Genomic DNA, 24,887 nt, shown 5'->3' with positions numbered 1-24,887 from the left:
GTGTAATTTACAAGTGTGAACCCAATAAAATGTACACGACCGTTGAAAGTATAAATATAACTTTATATAACATCGTCAGAAAAATATTATAAATATTAAACATTCATTCTCATAAATAACATTAAGATTTCGTTTCACTGTTTAATGTCGGAAAATAGAATCGTAGGTTGCACCAAAGGTCACCGTTAACGCTGTCTGAACCTTCTGCGTGATACCTTGAACTGTACCGTATTTATGCGATCTCAGAAGTTCAATGAATACGCAATAAATTCGATAATTCAACTCCGCCTCCGATAATAGTCGTAATAATATTCTAGAACCTCTGTAACGTGTCTGGCATTCATCGATCTTCCTCGATTTGGTTTGCATTGAACTAAAGACTGTTTGGCGCATTCGTTAGGCGGCGTAATAAACAATTTTAACCCTTCGTGGTCCAGGTTATTGGTCGGTGTTTTTTAGTAATACTTTATATTGCACTTCAAACAAATCTTCTTGATTGAAATGAATCCAACGCATTCGTGTATCGACAAACTCGATCACTTCACATGTAACGATCTGATAATTACTTGAACTGTAGACCTTTGTGCAGCACCATCGAGAAACGCAATAAAATAAACACTTTTAAGACAAAAATTTTAAGGAAATTTAATAAATAGATTTTAGACTTTCATGCAATTTGTACTGTACACAATTACGTAAATCCGTGTCTCTGTATCGACCTTTGCACGTTGAATTCGAATAAACCTCCACAGTCTACGAACAATTGTATTCGGTATTGTCGCATAAAGGAAAATAAGTACTCCGCGATTGGGCCACGAAAGGGTTAAAAGTAAGATACGTTCAGTGTCTCTAAGTACCGACATTAACTTTCCGCGGTGTTACTATAAAAATACAATTCTAGAAATAAATGATGTGCCTCCACGGTAGGCGGTTAAATCTTTCGTAATTTGCCTTTTATCATTCAGTGGAATGGAACAGCCACGGCAATCGTGTCGATACGACGAGATTACGTAAATCACACGATGACGCAAATTATTCTTCAAATTGTACGAGAAGGATAAATAATTCTTTCTGTTTTTTTTCTCTTTTCAACAGTTCAATGCTTTATGACGCACGACGTATGGCTGGGAACATCGCGCGTCGGAACACCTACTTTCACCGCGAAATTTCTCGCGCGCTCAATCTAACATATCGAGAACACAAAGTATCCTCCGTTCGAATCATTCGAACGAATGATAAGAGCGACAACAGATAAAAGTAATGGAATGTAGAGCTTCAATGCAAGCTTCGCAGTGGCCTCGCGTTGTAGAACGTATGGCTGGGACGTTTTACACGCGAGAAACGGCAACGAAATCGCTTATTCAGAATAAAAATCCGCTTCCACAATTACAGGGTGTTCTACGATGAACGACGCGACCAAAGAGCTGATGATTGTGCGTGCACGATATCAAAAAGAAACTTTGATCTCTCGCGATGGTTCGTCGCTGAAAGGAATATTCGAACTTTCAATGATCTTTCTCCCAAAATCCGTAATCCACTGTCCATATTTTTTTTGTATTATTCATAAATCCATTATCGACTCTATACAAGAATTATTACTGTACTACAGAAAATATTGCACAGCATTGGTCACATTATTTTTTAATCATCTTCAGTCGCTTTTCCTTTCGCCACCGTAAAAAGTATAGAGCCGATCGCGCAGCGAGAAGCAGAAGACGCGTTCGCGAACAACGAACGGACTGCGGATTCATTTTACATTTACACCATTCGCAGACGTATATAACGCAAAGAAACGAACGATTCGAATTAAATTTAAAATACTTTTTTTACGTAACTATTGTAAGTATTGTAATAATTAAAATAAATTTCTATACAACCCCAATTCGTAGAAATTGGTCCATTAAACGTTTGTACTCGCATAAACATCTGTGGTCTAACAATAAATACGTAACATCTATAATATCTATATTATCTTAATTGTTCGCTTTGGTCACGTAATTCATTGCAGCACACTTTGCGTTGATACGCGCACAATTTCTCGGCCAGCCCGATACGTCGACGGCCAACACTTTTGCTGTCGGGGAACCGTAACATAGAATCTACCATACGTATTGTCTTAAAGCGGTCGCCCGTTGAAAGTGTTCCGGCGGTCGTTTGGTCGGCGCCGGTCGAGAAAGCTCACCGGAGAATTTCCTAATTGCTTCGTCTCGTCGACGAAAACGCAGCTGCCCGAGGGAACGACGCGTTAAACGTGTCCGTGCACTCCCGGTGCGCATTGACAACGTTACAAATAATATTCTCAAGGTACAACAATCGACACGGTCGTAATTGCGGCTGGTCCAGCAGCGCCAGTAACGTTGCCAATATACGGGCTGCTTCATAACACGTTAGACTCGTTTCAAGAGTGGCAGCGTAAGTTAAAGACAACGAAGAAAGGAATTATACAGACGTATTTGGCTCTTGTCCTACGGTTGATCTTGTTCCTGAGTTCTAAGCGAGTCTGTATTGCTGTGATATACAGTATATTGATGATAAATAATGTATATTACAAGAAAATTGTTTTAAGTATATAACAGTTGTGTAACAGTTTAATAAAATTATGACTTGTTCCTTGGAAAGGGTATCGAGGTTCTTCGACAATTTGCCGCTGATCATTCTGATCGCCTAAATATTATTACTTGGTCATCAACAAATCGAGGATCTTTATACGCTTATAAAATACAATAAAAATAAATAATTTTTTCATTCGATTCTCACCCTAAATAATCTTTCAGTTAGAAACTTCTCGGTTACTTTGAATCTTCTAAAACAACTGATAAAAATGGAAATTTGCATAAAGATCCATAGACTAGCCATCAAGGATTACTAGATTTTAAAACCAGCTATCGCCCAGGAACAATTCTAAGCAGAACGCGAGTTTACTTGCCGTGTCTCGATTGTCATTAACACGAGTTTCCATTCGTTACGAAACAGCCAGTATCCGCAGAAGCGTAAACGTTATTCAACAACAAAAGAAACGCGATATCCCTCGGGTACCGCGCGTTGTCGGCTCTGAATTTCGCGAAACGATGTTGCAAGTTCGAGCCGCTCGCTCGCCGGACAAGAAGCGTCGCGTCGTTTCCCAAACTTTCTCGTCCAGCGGCGTTGACGTGATCCGGTCGAACCCGCGCAGTTTCCGCAAGCAAATTAACTACCATATTGTCTTCGTGTCATTCGGTCAGCAGTTTAAGACCGTCCCATCGGGGACTTTGTCTTTGGACAACGTCGTCGAAGTTCGCCGCTCGTGCCTGAACGTAGTCCTCAAGACTATCGGCGAGACGTCGAACGGAAGTGTCATCGGATTTCCTTTTTTCCCCTTCCCTTTTTTCTCCAATAACGTAGGCGCGGTTATGTCTCTGCTCGTGAAAGAACCGAGAGCAATATTAATCGAGGTAAGCGACGCCGCTGAAATCGACTGGCTTTTTGGACGCATTTTTGAGGTAGCAGCGGGGCGAAACGTATTCAGGGGGCAAGAATCGTGTCGGGGCCATTTTGGTTGCGTGGTCCCTCGGCCAATGGTAACGACATTGTTGGGAAGCGGTCCCGTGTTTACTTGTTGTGAACCAGGTTCAGGAATTCCTCGCGAGTCTTTGGATCGTCGCGGAACACGCCGAGCATCGTCGACGTGACCGTTTTGCTGTTGATCTTCTGCACTCCCCTCATCACCATGCACATATGCCTGCGAACATGTCATTACATTTCTTTCATCTTTCACCTTTTCCTTCATTTGTCCGCGAGGTTACATTTGTTGCATTATTAACACTAGGTTTGCGGAAGTTTATTTCATTTATTGTAGAGTTTATTCTATTGTTTGTAGGAAAATTGATGTTCGTTCGTTTAGGTTTTGAAAATCAGAGGTTTAACAATAGATGATCAAGATACATATTCATTGTATCAATCAAAATTAATAGAAACGTTTACTAATTAATACTTATAAAATTCGATATGCGTCAAATTGGCGCGTCCCGTAAACCAAGTGTTAAGTAATAACTTATTGTCCGTGGCTCAGGTAATTTACATAATCATTGAGATTCAAGGTAACCATGTATGATTGAAGCTAAAGAAAATACATCCCTTTCAGTTGTTGTTACTGTTATTACCGTACATGACACTGTGAATTGATGATATCTCACGCACAGTGATACAAACGTATACCAATGGAAATTCAAATAAAACATAATTCTCGAAGAAAAAAACTCTCTTGTCACTTGTCTTTTTATAATCCCAGCGTAAGAGTGAACACGCCCCTGTTTCAATTAAGTATTTCCGTTAGAATCGGGAGCAATTAATTCACGGCCTGTTAATGCATGTATCAATGGTAATGATGCCGCGTTATTGCCATTCAATTTTTTTTCTTTCGATCCACAGTCCCGTATGGACGAGCGATACTGTTATCTGATTCACGAGAGTCGAAGATTACAGTGATTAGCGGTGCGCTGCGTACTTATACGTTCCACGTCCAAGCGAGGCCGGGGGCCATTTCGACGAACGCGACGATTAGCATTAAGGACGCGTTCGCATAATTGATCTAGTTATCGAGCCTGTATTTTTGTGCAATTTTTAAGACATCGTCGAGCTGGGGTCCAAGGACTTCGTTCCGCGGTGACGTCACGCGACGACGTTTTTCCCGACGAACCTGTTTTCCCCGACGCGGATTGCGACGAACCGTCGATTTCCGATTACCGATCAAGATTAGAGCGAGATTAGAACAAATTAAAACGCGTTACGGTGTTTAATTTATCATGGTCAATATTTAACGTTAATATTAATGACGACGGTGATGATAACGTTCACACCTTGATTACCGGTTAACCTGGTTTCCGGCTAATATGCAATACTCGCGAGTTACAATTTTCACGTTATGCAACAACATAAATCACGTTGATTGTCGATTACATGAAATACATTAATTTTTAAGCGTATTATACACGTTATCGTTAAAAATGCTGAACCTCCGTGCCGCTCGTGACTGAAAAATGCAACATTCCCGAGCTGCGAGAATGCACTTTAATTCTTTACCAAGAGATAGCACCTTATTAGCACAAGGTCGCATTCTTACACGCGATTAGTCCTTGCGAAAACTATTGCTCAAGTGGCAAGCACGTTGAAATGAAACCGAGGGAGGCGCGAAATCACCGTGCTCGCCGGGCGATTTCGGTTATTGTTCTTCGTCTTTTATCTACTTCGAAGTATTGCAATCTTGCGCCGAAGAAAATCGTTCTACCCCTTTAAACTGAATGAACGTCAACTGGCAACCGTTTAACTTATTCATTGTGTATCGTAAATTGTCGTACTCATAGTTACAAAATAGTTAACGCTAGAACTACCAGACGGGTCAAACTGACCAATAACGGAATGCTTGTTTTACAATTATCCAAGTTACAAAAACGTTTCCATGAAAACTTGCAACATTAATTCGTGTATTTGTGCAGACACGACAATAAAAGCTGCTTCGGATTTCAAGAAAGATATTCTCCGAGTTTTTATAAGAAATTATAAGTAAGTCACTGCAATTCATCGGTAGCTCTAGTGTTAAGAAATCTATAGTAAATAAAGCTTATTCGAAGAGAAAGACGGCTGGACCTTCCATACTAATAAAAATCACGAGAATTTCAACTAGTGACTCAAAGCTGCAACTGTTTATTAATGATTAATGAACATCGTTAATGAACGAGCGCGTCGAAGGTAAGGATACCTACACTCCTTCGACGACAACCGCTACCCCCGCCGGTTGCACAGCTTTAGTCACTGCTACGGCAATCTGCTTGGTGAGCCGTTCTTGAACCTGTAGACGCCGACTGAAGATCTCCACAATTCTGTTGAAAATCAACGACGAATATTAATAATTCGTGAACAGTTGATTCTGAACATTTTTCGATTTAAGTACCTTACGTTTTTCAGGGTTTTACCAATTATAATTGTAACCCAATGTAAGAACATCGTTCGATCGTACTTAAACACAGCTTTCAATTTTTAACGATCGAATTGTCAAGCATATAACTGTTTCCGTTTTTATAAATTGATATAGACTAAAAATTGAACCACAAAACTTTAGATATACAAAGACTCGAATTTAAATTAATTGAACATCGATAAGCTAGTAGACTTCGTGCATTCACTTGATTAATTTGATTATTTTATTTAACAACAATCTTTTAACATTTTACTTTACGTCTTCTTTACAACGAAGCACGGTGATGCAATATTAATAAATCAAGAGGTAACTAATTTTTCTCTTACAATTGTTTCTTTGTTCGTGTAAGAAGTGCCGATGTTCGTGCAGCTGGATTCGTACTCGCATTTATCATTCCATTCAAACGTGTTCTTTTATTTTGAAACCCGAGCGTGGGGTACAGGCACGAGATTATGAAAATTAATTCGGAGTCCTACTTAGCCAATTTTCAGTTAGTGGAAGCGATGGTTAACGAGTAAATGGACGCTGGTCGACCGTACGGCGTGGTGCGTGAAAGTGCTCGGCGTGCCTACGATCAGCAAGCGGCGTCGTATTCTTTTCTTCCCGCTTTAATATTCCTTTAAATCAAGGCCGTGACCACTGCCGATGCAATTTGTTATCTCGAAGTTGTGAAACGCGGTATATCAGCTTGCCCCGTGACAGTACTCGCGTCGCAGCTGTTTATTGGCAAACTTTTGTACTAACTCGACTGTCATATGGCTGCGGAAAAATTCGTAACGAAAGAAAAATTCATTTCCTTTGACCTGGCACTTTGTGTGGCTCACCATTTCTCGAGTAATTTTCCTTTTTAACACAGAACTTAAATTTCTTTTTTTCTCAATATATTTTCTGTTAGATATACCGCATTATCAGTACTCTGTGTTATTATGAAAAACAGAATGACAAAGATTTGATTTTTTCTAAGCAAAGTTTGTTGAAGAAAAAGGATTCCTCTTTTCTTATGACGAATTTGTCATTGTTTCTTTATATTTTATAATTTAAGTACTCGTATGTCGATATTGTTCGAAATATTCAAGGAATTCCTGTACACATTCAGTGTTAAATATAATTCATAAACTAGAATTAAAGATCCGAACAGATGTAATAAAAATCTGCGCGACTCGACAAGAATCGGATTCCGATACGCAGAGGATAACAGTTCAATCGGGAAGTTTAATTGGCCGACAAGGAATCACGGAAAGCAATTAATTTTCATTACGTCGTAGAAGGATATCGCTCTTTTTAACGCGTGGACCAATCGTCTCAATTAGTCAGAGATTTAATTGCACCACAATCTCGAGTCACAAATGTTAATTCGGTTTTCATTGTAATAATGTAAATTCCCTTTTCCATTACCTGGCTAATTTGCTGAGCCCAAGGATCTTCTTGCAGGGCAGGTATCCGATCGAGACTTTTCCATAGAACGGGACCAGATGGTGTTCGCACATGGAGAACATTTCGATGTCCTTCACGACAACCATCTCGTCGTGGTCCTCGTCGAACACTGCGTCGTTTATGACATCTGAAAATTAAAAGACATCAGTCGCTACTAAATAAAGCTACGAAAAGGTTCGCACAGTCCTGTGAATCGATTCGATGTAGCCATTTCGAATTTTATAGAAATTATGCAGTGAAATTTAATTTAAGTTATACAATGAGAGACAAAAATATTCGCACGAATCGTGATTATTTCTATTAAGGTCCTCCGATTTTTATTTCAGACATGGCCATTTTACTGAAATTAATCTATCATAAAAGTATATAATAAAATGTCCAGGGAGAAGTAAAAAAGAGTAGCGTATCTCATAAAGTTTTGAGTTTCTAAAAATAACTGTTTCCACGGCAATATACAGTTGTCTCAAAGATTCCCTAATTGACATCGTAGAAGTTGAAAGGAACGTCCTACGTAACGAAAATGTACAGGAATAGCTGAGCATTGTCGTTTAGATTGTTCCGCGAAAGAACATCCTGCACGTGGGTTAAGGTCCTCGCGATCCTGTCTGTGATTTACCCGATATTGACCTACTTACTATAGCGTCGATACTAGTGCTGATGCGTAGGTACGAATCGGTGGTTGATAGGTGTTGGTGGGTAGGTATAATGGAGGGTGCACTCTCCACGGTTTCCATGGCAACCTTAACAAGAAACACCTTCACAATGACCGACAATGATGAAACGAACCTTCGCCCCGCGTTAATCAACTGTATATTTTCATATGTAACAGGGAACCGGGGCCACGATAAAAAATTGTCCAATGAATCCCACCTACGCTTACGTTGAACGACCCGAATCGTTTTAGCTACTTGTGCGATGTTCTTCTCGCGTACAGGGTGTTCCATAACACACGGATGTTTCAAAGAATTATCTACTATTTATTTAAATTAACTAAAAAGTCCTTTTGTAGAAATAACATAGATTTTAGAAAATTGCAATAATTGAAAATGATATATTTCACAATTAATGTTTTAATATTAAACTTCGTCGATTCCTTTACATGTATTGTGTCTCAAAGATGGTTACATGTTTTGTTAATTATACTTAAATATGATATTGAAAAAATAGCTCAAATTTGCCATCGAAATTATGAAATGAGTTTTATGCAATCTGTAAACAATTGATCCTTTTTTTAAGCTTATATGAAAGCGTTTTTTACACCTTGTACATGCCCCAAGGAAGATTAGACCTCCTTCGCACCTACCCAGTCCACAGCAATTTTCCCTTTTCTATTTACCACCTATCCGAGCCGATGCTCAAAGCGAGCAGTTTAATTTTTCGATTCGATGACTTAATGCGATCACCTTTCCATCGGGATTCGATTAACCAGTTCAATTCGGTGTATCACCGGCTCAACGGACTTTTCCATTTCGCATTGTCAGGTGAAAGTAATTACCGCTGGCACCACTGTTTTTCTCGTTTCGTCGGAGCAAGTGAAATTAGGCTTTCATCGTGTTCAGTCGCCACCTAATTACGGGGCCAGGACCTCGTCACAGAGAAAAGAGACGCTTTTATAGATCGTCGAGATTGCTACAGGCTGTCCAAAAGTGTGAGACGCGAACTATCACAGTGAAAATGAAAATCATAACTATCTCAAATATTGAAACAATATCATTTCATTGGCTATTTTACGAAGCTAAATGTTATACACATATCGATGATTTTATCAAAGACCTTTTAGCCATTTATCTAAACTATCACTAGTCATAACGTTATTCATCAAACAAATCAGTTCTCTCGCATATTTCTCACTGACAGTAACATGTCTTTCCATGATAATTGTCAAGTGTTCTTTCGTGAAGTTGTAGTGAATCAATTTTTCGAACAACGTGCAAAGGTTGAACGCCTCCCACTCGGAAATCCAGGCTTCGTACTTTTGTCCGACAGTGTGGGGGACATTTCCAGCGAGAATTCGGCCAAGCTTATGACCGGGAATGAAAGGCAAAGAGAAATTGTCAGAAGGGAATGGTTTCACGGTAGAGGCGGTGGCGGTAGGGTGGTCAGAAGGGGGTGGGCCGAGCTTTCTCTAGGAAAGTGCTCCGGGACTCGTTTCAGATTCACTGGGTCGAGTCGAGGCACCGTTAACCGGGCTTATCTCGAGGGCAACTCCACTAAAAGAGGGGGGCAGGGGGTTAAGTCGAAGTGAATTAAAGTCTCTCCACCACCTGTAGCTACCCGCTCGACGTATTTCTCGAGCAGATACGGGTCGCGCCATTTATTAAGGGCTACTTAAAGCGATTGCAGTTAAAGGGACTTTCGTTGAATCAGGGACTTCATACATAAACCATACATAAGATTCCCCACAATACTATGGTTTCTGTTCCTGTTCTTACTGGCCGAAATGAATTAACCCTTAACAATCGAAATAATCCACTGAAGTGCAGTATTGTAAACAATTTTATTCTCTTTATATTTGTTATACTTGTTGTTTGGAATTTTTTTTTTGTTTTATTATATGAAAAATATCATTTATGTTTTAGACCCATTTCTATCCCAACATTTAGTCGATATTCTGCTGCTTTACAGGAGAAGTGAATATTACCAAAAAATGATCGACTGTTAAAGGTGAAAAGAAATTCCGTCGACTTTATGTGAAAGTAGGTGAAAAATATTTCATATAAAAATTTATGAAGGAAAATGGATGAAAATACGAAGGAACAAGAAATGCAGGGTTGCCTCTGTAATTTTGCGTTTATATGGTTTCCTTAATGTCTGACTTCGAGAAAGGGCAGCAGCAAAATGCGTCAACCATTGAAAGATATTTTCCAAACGTTTCTATTCGAGATGTGTCCCGGTGTTTATATTTTCCATGCGTGCCCCTTTGTAACGACGCAATTAATAATACAATTAAATATTCGAATTTTCAACTGATCGCGAGTAATTTCGCGTTTATCGTTACCTCTTGAATTCCGACGTTGAAAAAATTGGTGAAGTCAATTGAAGAAGTACCGAAGATAGTAATGATCGCCGCGATAGTGACGGAAGGAACGAGGAACAGTCGACTCGTTAAGGATCTTGTTCCGCAGTCGACGCCATTTTATTCCGTGGGCTTATAATTACTTCGGAACAGTGGCAGTTGTACTTTGTCCATGATAAATGGAAGGAAAAGGTGAAAGGTATTCTTCTCAGGCCTGTTCCGCGTCCCTGAGACCCATTTATACCGTGAAGCTTTGGTGTTCTCTTTTTTTCAATCGTACTTAAAGTCTTCCTCTTTCTCTCCGCGTGACGGATCCTCAAGCTGGTTGAAGTGGAAAGAACGAAAAGTACGCCACTTTCCTCGAGTGGAAAATTCTATTCGCGGTTTCATATTTCAACTGTCTTATCCGACGAGAAAATTCGTATAATTGATCTAACGTAATGTCGGTTGATGTATTACCAACGTATTATCGAAAAATGTCAGCTTCTCCCTTTCATTTCCGTATTACGTTTCCGTTTAACGTCGAAATTTTTCGTTACAACTCGACTCCATTCGACATGATTACACGAATAGACCAATGGAAGGTTTAATCAATTTTTAAAGTAATTTGAAATAGTTCATCGACTTTTTAAAAAGAATGTACCGAAATTAATGGAGCTTTTACGTCACGTGTGACCTAATAAATGCTCCGATCAATGTAATGAATTATCTTTGTCCTTGATTCGTGCGAAGTTACATTTAATAACATTCTATTTCTAAACTTTGAATACTTGATTTTGTAAATAAATTACAATTGTAATATGAAACGCTTTACGAGACTTGTTTAGAATTATCGTAAATTACGTTCGCTAGGCATTTAAAGTCAAGATTCGACAGGGATTGTAATAATAACGTAGATTCCAAGTGATAAATGTATTGGTTCTCGGTATTCAGCAATAACTGATGGCTCGTAATTACGTGTCACTATGATTTAAGAATAAGTGGAATGGATTTGAATCGATTCATGGATACCGGTGTACGCATCACGCTCGATTAGTCTCTGATATGAGCCAATTGCGTCTCACGTAACGGAATGTTTCAACGATATTAAAACTTATTTAATCATTTTCATTGTTCTATATTGTTTATGGAACGATCATTGGCATCCATCGTGTTTTTCGCTTTTGGCGTGACAATGATCACGAAACTGAATGAAGATCATACCTAGCTTGCAAGGATAAAAGTGTTATATAAGGATGACTTACCTTCCAGACTTTGGTCGTAGCCCTTTGTGAAGAAAAGCATAGCTTTCGCAGCACGTTCCGGGGTTTTCAAAAGACCCTGACGATCAGGATCCTCGCCTAAAGAGCTCAACAGTAGCCTGTAACTTCGTGACATTTCCGGAATCAGAGCTTCCCGCGTTGGCGGCCTGTGATCCAGCTCCAAATCGTGATGGAATGTACATTTCTCATGACCTGTGGAACAGGGAAAAAACATCTAGAAATTTTTCATTGCAAAAACAAGGACAAGATTCACTATTTTTCTTCTTGGCCTATTAAAATTTTAAGATATCTCTCCTCGAATATGACTTTAGTTTCGTTAGAATTAATTTTTTAATTACTCTTTCCATATTCATTCGCATTTTATCGAATTACCGCGTTTTTCATCCTGTAGACGTTCCTTTTCTTTTCTAAATTGATAATTTTTATCAATTTCTAAATTCTCTTGTTCGCAGGTTAATTCCAAATAGAAATACATTTGTGTGTCACGATAAGTCCGTGAAAACACAGATAAACTGTTAAAAGCAGGAACGTGTCCGCTTATGAAATCTATTCCGATTTTTCAATTTTAAATGAAGCAGAAGACGTTAAATATCAACACCGCTATCATCGCTCGCGGTGACCCGCGATGACTGAGGATCCTACTGCGTGTGGTAACGAAAATCAGCTTGCCTTTTCATTTTGTCGCGCGGAACGCCGATAAATCTTATGACGCGTTTTTTTTTATCTTTCATTGACTATTCCTAAACAAACGTCAAATACATTTCTCGGGGATTGAAAGTGAAAAATTGTAATTTAATGCACGACCGTTTCGTACTCTATACAACGCTTTGAAATATTGTTTTATCGTCGTTCTCGTATTTTACATGAGGTAACAAGTTTTTCATAATTTTCTTAATTATCTAACAAGACAATTCAAATTGAAAACATATGTTTTTCCCCTGTCACTTATTAAAAATAATATACACGCGGGGAATTAGTTATTAAATCGGACATTATTTAAGTATTCGTGGTATTGGTGACTATACAAGCAAATTAATTGATAATTAAATTTGACTTCCGTAAATTATTTAATAATAAATTGCGCGGTTCTTTGTAGTGAATTGCAACAACATATGTAATTTTCATTACAATCCTGAAAAATCCATGGCTAAGTTTTAATAACCCAAGCAATTTGATGAAGTTTTCAAACACCGAGTCATAGTTTTTAATGAATATGTAATGTAACAGCTTTTTATTAAATAACATTTTAACGACGCTGCGTTCTTTGATCGAACAACCGAAGGTCTGCTTTTTATCTTTTTCTTACCTTCAAAGTTGATGATCAGAAACCTCCCAAGTTTCCATTCACGTCTAACATAACGCTTCGATCAAGCCTCACGATATCGATCGATGAACAGAACTCCATTTAAAACAATCATCTTTAATGACATTGATTATGAAATACAATGGCATGAAAAAAAGCGAAGTTGAATAGAGATGAATGAAATCATTCTGCCTTCTTTTAACTTCTGCTACTTGAGAGAAACGAATCAACTTGATGTATTCAACTTCACCGATTAAAGATCACCTTTTTATTATATTAACAATTATAGTAGAATATTAAGACAGTTTTCTAAATTAGAAGGTTCAGAAACGCAATTTTCTTAAATACTTTATAAAAGTAGTAACTTATAAAATTCTGAAAGTTACAGCCGTTTAGAAAAGAGACATCAGAAATAAATGATTATATACACAGACGAGTTTCTCAATCTTTCTGATATTAATCCTTTTCAATTTCCTGATCTCGTTAATTCCCGAACTCGCTACATAACGATTAAAGATCTACCTCCGGCAAACTCCAATGATTTCCAGAGCAATAGAAATAATTTGCAGCTTGCGCGAAATCCAATCCGTGACGGGACCCATAGACAGCCAATCTACACCGTGTTAACGTTAGCAGTAGCTGCGAGACTTCTGCAAAGATTTATTCATGGAACCGTGAGGCTCGAGGCTTGATCGGCTTGGAACTGACGTATTCACAGCAGGGAACTAAGTTAAGACATCGCTCTCGCTAATGAACCGTATCGCGTAATTCGATCGAGTAACGACGTTCGCACTGCTACCGGGCACCGAGGGGATTTCTGTTCAGCGTTCGCCATAGTCGCGCGCCGCGTTAACGATTAGCGATCGATTGTTGGAAAATTACGGTGCTTCGTTCTAACTTACTGGTATCTAGCAAACGACGCGCATGTTTTCTCGCTGATTTCGGGCTCGACGCTTCCCACATCACGGGAGATCTTCGTCTTCAAGATCAAACACTGTGTTGTATCAAAAGTCCGCACAGTCTTCTTCGGAATCAATTCTTTCACAATGCTTCTCTTCCTTTAGAAGATTATAAGAGTTTTACTTGTATGTGAAGAATTCAAATTAAGTCAAAAGTCAAATTAATTCAAAAGTCTTTAAGAGGAACGGAACGGCGAGTAGGAAGAGCGTATAGTCCGCACACTTGTTGCTCTCCGAGTTCGATTAAAGCTTAAATGAAGTCATTGGAAATGTTCGGGAAGTCTGTCGACGATTCTACAGACTCTATCGACGATGGCTTATTTGAAAATGATTCGTAACGTTTTATCATATTATGTTTTCTATTTGACCGAAAAATGAAAAGATTAATTTACTATAAATGACTGATGCCAAAAAAATTCGAAGATAATGCGTTGACCCCTTAACTTACAATGTCGTGTCGTTTCTTAATAAATTATTAACGATAAAGTAGTTGTATCGATCATAGTTGAGAAATAAATCATAGGGCAAAAGGTTAGAATTCTCAGGGCTCGAGAAGCTACTTTTCAATATGGCTAAGTGGATTCTATAGAAAGATCTCGGAACAATCAGCCTTACGGGTGGTTGAAAATGACCGAAATTACTCAATTAAAATCGAAAAAGAGGGAAAGGAAAAGGGAAGAGACGGAAAGAAGAGTCGTTATCGTTCAATCCAGTTGGGCAAATCCTCAACGGCGTCTCCCGGCCGGGCCGGAACAGGTGCACGGGAATTTTTCCGGTCTTATCCACCGAAATAAAAAAGAAGGAGGGGGGAAAAGGCGTTCTCCCACAGAAAGTCGATGGTCATGCTACGACGATTGTACATTCGTAACGTTACAGTTACGCGTTTACACAGGATCATATAACTGTACCCCAACAGTTCCCAGGCTTTTTATCATTTTAAGATCAGCGGGTAGGTACGATTGACCCGGAAACGAGAACTATGGCGAGTACTCTCCAAATCTTTTTCACGGGCCGCGGCTTGATCAATGATAGCAACGCTGCACGAAATGAAATTAAAACGTCGGTCGAATGCGTGGCGGTCGGATACGCGGTGTTTTCTGTCACTGGCGAACAATGAGAGGCCGACGAATAAAGCGAACGGAACTTCACAGTAACATCCAATGCGCCGGTTAATTCCGAACTTCAAGCTGCCGAGCTCTGGATGCGTCAATTTACTTATCTACAATAATCCATTGATTTATGAATTACTTCCATTGCAACTATTAAAACACGTAAAAATTTCAGAGCATCGGCGATAAACGCTTCTAATATAGAAAGCATAAAACAGAGAGAGTCATACCATAATTGATCCTTTCGAGACTATACTGAGTAGTATAAAACAATATAAAACAGAGTATTGCAACCAATTAATAATTAACAAATTATTATTTTACCCAATGATCTATCTTTGTATCCCCTATCAATGTAAAATAGAAATACCAAGTTCAACATAGCAAACATAGAACTGCAAAACACAATGAAATAAACTAAAATAAACACGAAATAGAATGATTTTTACTATCGCGATAAACCCACGTCGCAAAAGGAATAATCCTCTATTCAATCCCAATCACCGTAAATGTACCGCTTTCTAAAAACTTGAAAGCAAACGAATCTTTCCATTCGACTGGAAATAGACCCGGATCCAACGCTGTTCCAGGGACAACCGCTGGACCTAGTTTCACAGTTTCCAACCCGTTATCGTGACCCGAAACAATTGCAGAATCTGCGATACCTGGGGTGGTGGATGTGCGTGGTGTCCTGGGCGTCCCCGGCACGTCCAAGTTGCTCTCCTCGACGTTCTCCGTCCAAGAAACGGTCCTTAACGGGCTGGGCTTTTTGATCATAATCGCGCGGTCATTGTCGCCGTCGTAGAAGCTCTTTTCCTTGATCTTCGTGATCCCGTTCATGGCTGGCGCGAAGGCTTCACTCGTGGTTGCTTCTAAACCGACGAAGGGGTTGTTCGAGAATAAACAGACAACGCTGACAAACATGGAACCGAGACGTTTCAACGACGATAGGGGCAGGGAAGGCGAGCAAGCAAAGAACGAAACGAAACGGGAACGAGGGTTCGCGGCGCTGATATTGAAACGCCACGCGAGAATTGTCACAATAACGCGATATCGAACTATTCGCAGCTATTGCGAGAAATAACTCGATGCCGAGTTGTTTATCCGAGTCACGTTCGGTTTGACGCCGCGGCGTCCGAGCAGCTGGGCGACTTCTTCTGCGGAAACGTCGCGTCGGGGACGAGATTCAATTTAACCCTTTGCACTCGGGATGTGGCTATCAGTCACCACTTGATTCGATACAGCGGAATTATAGAGTTTAATATTTAAATAATATTCTGTTAAACTTTATGTAACGTATCATAATGTGAAATATTGGAATAAAATGGTTTTGTTCCTTAATTTGTCTTTGAATGATCGTTTAGTTAGTTTCTAAAAATATCGTCTAGAAAATAGATGTTTTTAGTGAAGCACTTTTGAGTGCATAGGATCAGTTTAAGGTCGTTTTTTCATTGTTTTCCATGGAACAAGCACGATTTTATGCGTCTTTTTCAGCGTAATGACCATATAAATCAGCACGGTGGACAGTTTATTTGGAGCTCAACGATGCTTTCATTTTATTCGCAACGATAAGACTTATGCAAATTTTTTAGAAATCATCGAACTGCTTATCATTAGATTTTCATTTCAATTTTTGTTTTCCTTCGCGAGTGTTATGAATCTACAGAGCTCACAGTGTAATAATTATAATCTAATACGACAATTATGAAAATCAACAATAGAACATTGTTTTATGTAAGCGTAACACAGACAGAAACTGCCTTCCTTTCAAATTCACGAATATTCATTTTTAATTCACCGAATATCAACCCTTTAGTATAACATTCTTATCACTGTTAGTATTCGCAGTTCACAAAGTAGTTTACACTTATCCAAGTCATGTTAATTCCGGATCCTCGAAGCGGCAAGGCGCGAGAACCGAATTCAAACAATCAACCGGTCACAATCGATCCGCCGACTATTCCCGCGCGCGTGACGTACGAAAGATCGTCTGTCCAATAAAAGTCGTCCCCGAATAAACCGAAAACATCATTAAACTCACTGCCAGCGCACTTACAAAGCACCGCGATCGTGCTCCGATTGCCAGTCACCGAGACCGTCGTAACCATTATCAACGTGATTTAAATTTCTTTCGAAATTCCTTTCAAAGGCCGGCTATCTCTCGCGTAAATCATGATCGAGCGAATTTGGGTGGCGCGTGCGGATCGACGGCCGCGCCACGTGATCGGCGATCGCGCGCGTTCCGATTAAGACCAAATGCACACGAGTGATTTACGGGGAAATGTCACAGCTGCGACTCTTTCGGACCAATAGGAACGCAACATTTTCTTATCCCTTTTTTCATAAGACAGAAGAACTTTGTTTCCACGTTCCCTCAAAGCAATCGCGAAATTTTTCCGCAAATCGTTCGCGTGAATTTGGCCTAAAGATCGTTTCGAAGTAACGGAGAAACAAAGTTCTTCTATCTCACAAGAACAAATACAAATACATTTGCGCCCCTATTCTTCCAAAATCGTACAGCATCTCACCCGGACCGTGTGCATACAGCCTAAGACTAAACGCACTCGAGCGATCCTTAGCAAGATATCACTGCGATTCTTCTAGGAAACCAAAGACGCGAAGTTCCTTCAGCTCACAAGAAGAAGGATAAGAAAGCTTCGTGTATCTATCCTTCGAAAACAATCGTCGCTGCATTTCACTGCAAACAGTTCGTGTGTACGTAGCCTAAGGCGAAATGCATACGAGCGATTCACGTGAAAATGTCGCGGCGGCGATTGTTTCGGAGTGTCAGAGAAACAAATCTCTTCCATCTCATAAAGACAAGTACGAGAGAACTTTACGTCTGTATTCTCCCAAAATCATACAGCGTCACCGTCGCGACATGGTACTGTTCGTGTGCATAGATATAGCCTAAGGCGGTCGGGGGTTCCGGGGGTTGCAGGCGAATGAAACTTACTCTCAGTCGGTCCCGGTACCCGGTTCACGTGCGCCCTTTCGGTCGGTCGGCCTCCCTCGGAGATCGTTAACCGTTTCCCTTCTCTCTTTCACGGGAACGATATCGGAATCGATAGAGGAAGCAAGAGAAAAAAGAAAAGTACCGGTGGAAGACGACGGGAGACGAGATCGACGTGTACACCGCGGCCTGACGGTGGTTCAAGGGAGAAAATCAGGGGAAAAGGAAAGCCGAGAGAGAACCGACAACCGTTGGTAAGGAAGAAGGGCCGCGCGAAGTCGCTCGGCCGACTGACGCAGTGTGACTGAACCGGAGGAACCGTGGCGAGTGGCGAATGTCCCCCTATGAGCTCTTCCGTCTTCGTTTCTCTCTCCCTCCAGCTCTGTGTCGCTGTTCCTGTCCTCCCGTTCGGGCGAGCCGTTCAATGTATATATGTATATATATATATATATGCTCGTTCCTTTTTTCTTTATTTTATATTTCTCCTCGCTTGCTCTATCTGCCCGGTCGTCTGTTTTATCTAGGAACTTGACCGTACCCGGTTGACGCTACCACACGACACGGCCCTCGAAAAGCGAGGCTTCGCGCTGACTGATCTGCCGAACCGCGCGGCCCGTTCAGTATATATCAGGAGAATGCAAGCGCGTGCATGCCGGTGAGAGCAACACGGGAGAGAGAGCTCCCACTACCGAACAACGATCCTCCCTGGATCCTCCTGCCGCCGGCGCGACAGAGGGAAATACCCGGGAACCGCGTGCGCCACGCGCACCGGGTATTTCTAGCGCGGTTTCGAACCCTTTCCGGTTATGCGGAGGCAGGCTTTATTCGATTTTATTTGAATGGCCGCGTATTCTACTGGCTTTTGCTGTGATTATTCGTGATATGGGTATATCACGTGTAGGTACAATTTTAGTGATTCGTAAATAATGTTGTTAACATTGGAACTACCGGATGAATCAAAACGACCCGTCTTGGCTTGCTTTTTTCAGAATTATTGGAAAGACTCGGATACTTCTTTGAAAAATGATTGAAGCATCTGATTCGGTAAAACTTAAACTGAAATATAAGTTAATTGAAATCTTAATGAACGGTTATAATTTCTATAAAGACATTTGGAAGGTCGGTTTAAGCGCTTACTAGTGTTAAATAAATTATTAACGTGGACTCGTATGTAATGAATAATATTGATTACTACTAAACTGGGCTAGAAATGTTTACTACGAGTCTTACTCGTTATTATACGACAATGGGTTAATGCTTTCAGAAATCCTCGTTTGCTGTGGGTTCGGGTTGGGGTAACGAAAAGAATAATGGAAGGGAAAAGTGTAAAAGAATGGTAAGTATTCGATCGTATATAATGATTGTTCATGGAGTGTAGAATCTCATTTATGTTAATTCATAAAGATTGGATTCAATGAAACTAGAACAAAAGTTGAATAGAGCTTTGACAGATCGGTGCAAGAAGAGAAGAAAAGAAACCCAATCCAGCCGAGTTTCTAGTACGCGAGTCAGAATCTACGTCACCGTGATTTCCGAGAGACCGGTTCCCTGAATGCTTCCGTTTTCCTTCTGCACGTAGGACGATTCAGAACAATCTCACATGCACCGGGTTCCAAGTATGCGTTCGATGAGTCAGGTGCGCGTCAACGAATAGAGAAAATCCCCAAAATCGAGAATCATAATCTTTCCCCCTCCCGACTGATAGAATATCTAAAGATACATCGGAATCTCTATTTTCTTTTATATCAAAATCTATGTGAATTAAAATTTTTCGCGATTGCGGTTTTCTTTAACTCCATCAACTTTTGCTTACCTTAGTTTAAATCGTTTTTTCTTTCACATTAAGTGTTTAGCTACGAAACGATAGTTTCAATAGACATGCGAGCGACACGATGACCTAGGTAATTACATAATGTAGATTTCAACCGTGATCATGTAATTGTAAGTGTACGTGAGTCATAGATGTAATGTTAATCTGTATTAATAGTAATTAATAATAATAATAAATATAAAATTAATATATAAGAATAATAATCAATATAACAACAGTGAATTAAGAAAATAATCACAGGATTCGAAAATATAATCCTGTTCGAATCCCGCAGATTCAGCTTATTACACGCAACCGATAACTTACATAAGTTACCATTGTGTGTATTTAAGCGGTTTTACATACATATATTTATATTATATACATGAATGATATGAATATATATTTATATATTGTATATATTCTTTTTCCTGATATCAAATCGATTCATGAAATACGGAATTAAAAGAAATCGTAGGTAATTATTTGTGCAATGGTCGACGTCCCCTTATCGCTGTAGTAAATTATTATTAATGTAACGTCAAGTGAGGATCAAATATAACATTAAATACAATATTTAATTTACTTTTGAAGGACAGAGGCGCGCATACACGTTCACTCTGATAGTGTCCCTGAAACTTCGCCACGTAACGCGATACTGATATCCCCATTATAAGTACTGTTGTTATAGGTAATTAGTATGTACTAACAATAATTGAAGGTATGATGGCGGCGTTCAACTGGCCATTCCCTGTTTCAGTAATTAAGTTTAAACGTCGATGAGGCTATCCGATATTCCATCGAGGCTATTAGGTGGCAAGGGACCCGGAGGTAGACTCCAACGATTCAAGTTTCACGACACGCCTATTATACTTCATAATAATAGGTTAAGAATCTTTATCTCACGCCTTAAATTTATTATCACTACCCAATGCACACGTGTTAGTTGTGCTATTGTTTTTTGTTTTTACTTTCTGTAGTTTTCAGTAGATACTCATCGAAACGTACTTATGTACTTAACACATTTCATTAACGATTACGTCTTTTTTGCGTTCACAACCGGGGAACAATAAGGCAGTGTTACATCTGCATGATTCTAGCAATCTCAGTTTCGAAACCAACGTGACTAGTAATGTACGGATTTTACCTACTGACCGATGTAAATGCGTAAAGTTCAAAGTAACGAGGACTTCGGAAATATTCGTTAGAGGAAAAGCGAATTGAGGAAAAACGAAAGAGGAAAAGTTTTATAAAACGTCTTTAGTCATAGAATTTTACGCGAGCTACATTTTTACATTCATCACAATAATAAGAGATGAGTACATCATTCTCATTTCCTCTAATATTTATGTAAATAAAATAAGTTAAATAATGTTTTCCCTTGCGTCCATTATTAATCGTTCCAGCAGTGACAATATTAAGACCACCTGGTTTCAAAGGGTGAATTGTCTCTTCAACACGTTGCCAGAGAATGACTTTCTGTTTATGCAAACAATATATTTAAAAAATACATTAGCATGTCTTCAAGTTAACTTTAAAACATAGCACATGCAACTTATCAGAAAATATTGGATATTTTTATTGAAAATTTGTCGAGTGTAGGGAGTTAATGCTAAAGTAGTTGCATCGATAATAGTTGAGTAATAAATCATAGAGCAACAGGTTAACTCCTTGCCTGACGATTTATTTTGAGTCGAATATTCGTGCTTATGCTGTTTAATTTTGTCGCAACTCTATGGACACGCCCATTTGAAAGAAAATTGAAGTATCACGGTTTTAATTAAATTTATTTATGAAAATAAAACAATTATCTTAGTTATGACATAGTATATTTGTAATATAATTTGCGAAATACAGTTTCGCACAAAGAGCATGCGTTAGTCAGACTCGTTATTTCATTTCAAGAGGTTAATCGTCGCAAAAGAAGAATTCTGAGATAGGCTTTCTAACTTATTCGACAGTTCTAGTCTTATAGCGGTGAGGTCCTCGCTCGTGTTTCCCCTTCGCGGTACTGAGGCTCGTCCGAGTTCAGCTGACCTTCACTACTTGCAATCAATAACGAAGCCGCAAATGCTGGCAGCCTGGGGATACTGGTACCGATAATTATCGATCGCGTCCAGCACGTGTCTGCGCGAGACAATGAGCGATCTATAACGTCGGGGCCCCGATAGATCCGTGAGAATACACGTAACACCGGCCCCGTCCGAGCGTGGTGGTCCCGGCCACCGCGGCTTAACGAGCGCGACGACGTTTTTGCGGGGCTCCCGGTATATGGCTCGGTTGAAAACGAGAAGAAAAACTGAAGGAAAGGCAGACCGATCGCGCGTAGAAAACCAAACTATAGATATTGGCGAAGAATTCTCGAGGTCGGTCTCACGTAACGCGACAGGAGAACGGATCAATGCCACAGGAGCGTGCCAGAGACGCCCGGGGATCGGGATCTACCCCGAATAACGCAACACGATCGTTTCTTTTTTTCTTCCTGCACGTGGCCATGGAAGCGAAACAGACGTATGTAGGAAACGGATGATAAATCCTTCCGCGTCGCATCGAGAACCGGCAGACAATTAGTAAGCGGCTGTTCTAATAACAAAGAAAATCGTTAACTGGAGACCGCGAGAGTCCCTTTCCGGATAGCCATCCTGGATCTATTTTACTGATCGGAATATTTGAAGGGTGCTAAAGTATTCGAACGTTTTGTATATTAGATATGTATACATATCGTAGAATCGTGGATTATATAAATATAACTATAAGGTAATGGAAGGCTTGTTAAACGGTTGTAACGGTGGCATCCATTACTGCGTGCGCACTCTGCGGATACTAATGCCTTTATACTTTTGTCTATGAAACGCGATGAAGTATATGTTACGATAAAATTGATAATAATTTTTATAGAATTTTCATTACATTAGGATGTTTTGTAGGGTAAATAATTCTTCATTCGATATCGATCTTCAGGAATTTCTTCTTAAAGACTGGGTATTGCGTAAACATGCGCGATTAATACGTCTTAAACCCACAATTACTGTATCTTGATGCGTAAACTACTGGTCTTTACATTGACGCTTTAATTGTTCGATTATACAAGGATTTATACGTTTAAATCGTAGATAAGGTTCGAAGGTATTAATTCATCAAGTAGAGAATATAATAACGTTCTTCGTATCTACTATTGTTTTAAAGAAATTGTTCTTGTTATCAACTCGTTTATTTTAATGAATATTTTAGAGTATACTTATTCGTGTATTACGAAGATACATAACATGGTTTAAACATCTGGAGAATTAATTCGTCATTTACGTTCAACTTGCGGGTATTGTTTTGCTTATCTACTTGTTGATTCTCGCATTCAACGCCGTTCCGGTATCCAGAGTAATTAACGCGAATTCGATTATATTTTCTCAGCAGAAGTTTTGTAAAAGGGTAACAGGATATTATTTTTATTAAAAGTGAAACTTTTAACGGAAAAAATCAGTTTTTCTTCGTATTCATGGAATGCCTAAATCTGAGGCTAATTGACGAACAAAAATTTCTGATTTCGGTTTTCATAAATTAAACTTTTTGAATGCCATGTAATTTGCAATAACCACGAGTTAAGGAACAATCTCAAATTATTCAAATAATTTTGTGAATCTCCGTTCCGATGTGATAACTGGAAACCCTACACACTTCTTTGATCTTTATCGTGTATATCACCCCAATGGAGCCACCTGATATTTATCACTCTGATTTCACGTTTTACTCTATATAGACACCCGATACCGTTTCCTAATATCGTTCCGTTGATATCTAATATGATTGGCATATGAATCTACGAGTAACACGACGCGCAGCAAAAAGAAATTGCAATGGATACGGGAACGTGCGACACGAAAATCTATACGTTTCTGGTTTGACGATCGAAGAAATTGCGATCGTGAATTACCACTGTAATCAGCTTCGCCGCTATGATGCATAGAAACCACTGGGATTTCATGTATAAATTCATTTTTTAAAATGATACTAGAGTATGTAGTTATCAGGAAGTAGAAATTAGTATGAACTTTTCATGAGATCGTTCGATTCTTTGAACATTCAAAAGTAATACGCGTTATAATACAGGTATTTGCTGTGAATTAATAGAAAATAAAGGTTTGATGTTGCAATCCACTACAATTATATTATCAAGTATAAAGGAAAACAAAAGAAAATATACATACCATCATTCTTCGTGCAAAGAATGTGGTTTTTGAATGTGTCCTCTGCGTGTCTGTTCATGTAAATATCCTTAGTGACACTTGTACAACTAGAATAATTATCACTATTAACAATAAACTCTTTTTAGAGAGAGTGTGTATCGTATACTAAGCACAGTTTCGAACAACAGAGTAATATATCTAGGGAGTAAGGCCGAAAAACGTTTGGTAAGACCCCCTTCTACTTCAACCACGCTCAATTTGTTACCACTGTGTAGACTGTTTGAACGCTTACTGCAATAGCTAAGCAACGAGCAAGGACTATAAGTGCTTACAGTCCTTGTGTCATTCGGAAAAAAGGATTAATTAAATGTCATACGTTTAAGCACATTTTTCCGCCACTAGTAACCATTGGCATCCAATACTAATCTAAACGCAATGTCTCATGAAAAATAACTGATTCGTTTCCTTGAACACCACAATTTAAAGACAGGTACAGACAAAATTATGGTTTTCAACCCCTTACAAATAAAGCAGTAACATGCAGTCGTATGTAACGTTACAAATTAATTAATATTCAACAGTTCCATCACATAAACATATTCTTCGAAATTATTGCGTGTGTTCTGAGATGAGGAAATTTTTACTATTCGCTCGTAACCGTCTTACTTCAGCAGATGTAAATATAATTGGTCTACGCGTACACTTCCTTATTGCAATAATATGACATTACAGAATTACACAGCAAATCTTTTTGTAATGGAAAAGACAGTTCATGTATTCAGGATATAGAAGAAACGATTGACATACTTTTATAGTATACATTTATAAAATATTATTTCTTACACTGTTAACAATATAAAACGTATCTTTAACAAGTTATAAACATTGAAACGTAAATAATATGCGT

The 24,887-nt window shown here is 39.2% G+C and overlaps 1 protein-coding gene across 4 annotated transcripts; it reads right to left on the bottom strand.

The window, feature by feature from the left end:
* Positions 1–42: 42 nt before the first annotated feature.
* Positions 43–24,627, bottom strand: LOC116428271 (GTP cyclohydrolase punch). 4 transcript variants are annotated; one of them, XM_031979689.2, is made up of 6 exons: positions 17,993–18,626; positions 15,702–15,908; positions 11,648–11,857; positions 7,349–7,514; positions 5,739–5,855; positions 43–3,718 (listed from the first exon to the last, which is right to left on the bottom strand). In XM_031979689.2, exons 2-6 carry the CDS (start codon positions 15,874–15,876, stop codon positions 3,589–3,591), a joined length of 798 nt encoding a protein of 265 aa, XP_031835549.1. In that variant the 5' UTR covers positions 15,877–15,908; positions 17,993–18,626; the 3' UTR covers positions 43–3,588. The 4 variants fall into 4 exon arrangements, with proteins under 4 accessions (XP_031835549.1, XP_031835569.1, XP_076224531.1 ...); XM_031979709.2 differs by lacking the exons at positions 15,702–15,908; positions 17,993–18,626 and adding an exon at positions 24,002–24,627; XM_076368416.1 differs by lacking the exons at positions 15,702–15,908; positions 17,993–18,626 and adding an exon at positions 13,871–15,196.
* Between the last annotated feature and the right edge of the window lie 260 nt (positions 24,628–24,887).

This window comes from Nomia melanderi, chromosome 6, assembly GCF_051020985.1.
Source record: "Nomia melanderi isolate GNS246 chromosome 6, iyNomMela1, whole genome shotgun sequence".
Classification (NCBI taxonomy): Eukaryota; Metazoa; Arthropoda; class Insecta; order Hymenoptera; family Halictidae; genus Nomia; species Nomia melanderi.
This window is presented reverse-complemented; position numbering and strand designations above follow the sequence as displayed.

Bases quoted from the DNA above. Each gene is read 5' to 3' on its own strand.
- LOC116428271 (XM_031979689.2), bottom strand. From the start codon at position 15,876: ATGAACGGGATCACGAAGATCAAGGAAAAGAGCTTCTACGACGGCGAC. The intron at 5,856-7,348 runs GTAATGGAAAAG...GATTTTCAACAG, and splicing joins GGGCTCAGCAAATTAGCCAG to AATTGTGGAGATCTTCAGTC. The intron at 3,719-5,738 runs GTAGGTATCCTT...ACATGTTCGCAG, and splicing joins GCGGTTGTCGTCGAAGGAGT to GCATATGTGCATGGTGATGA.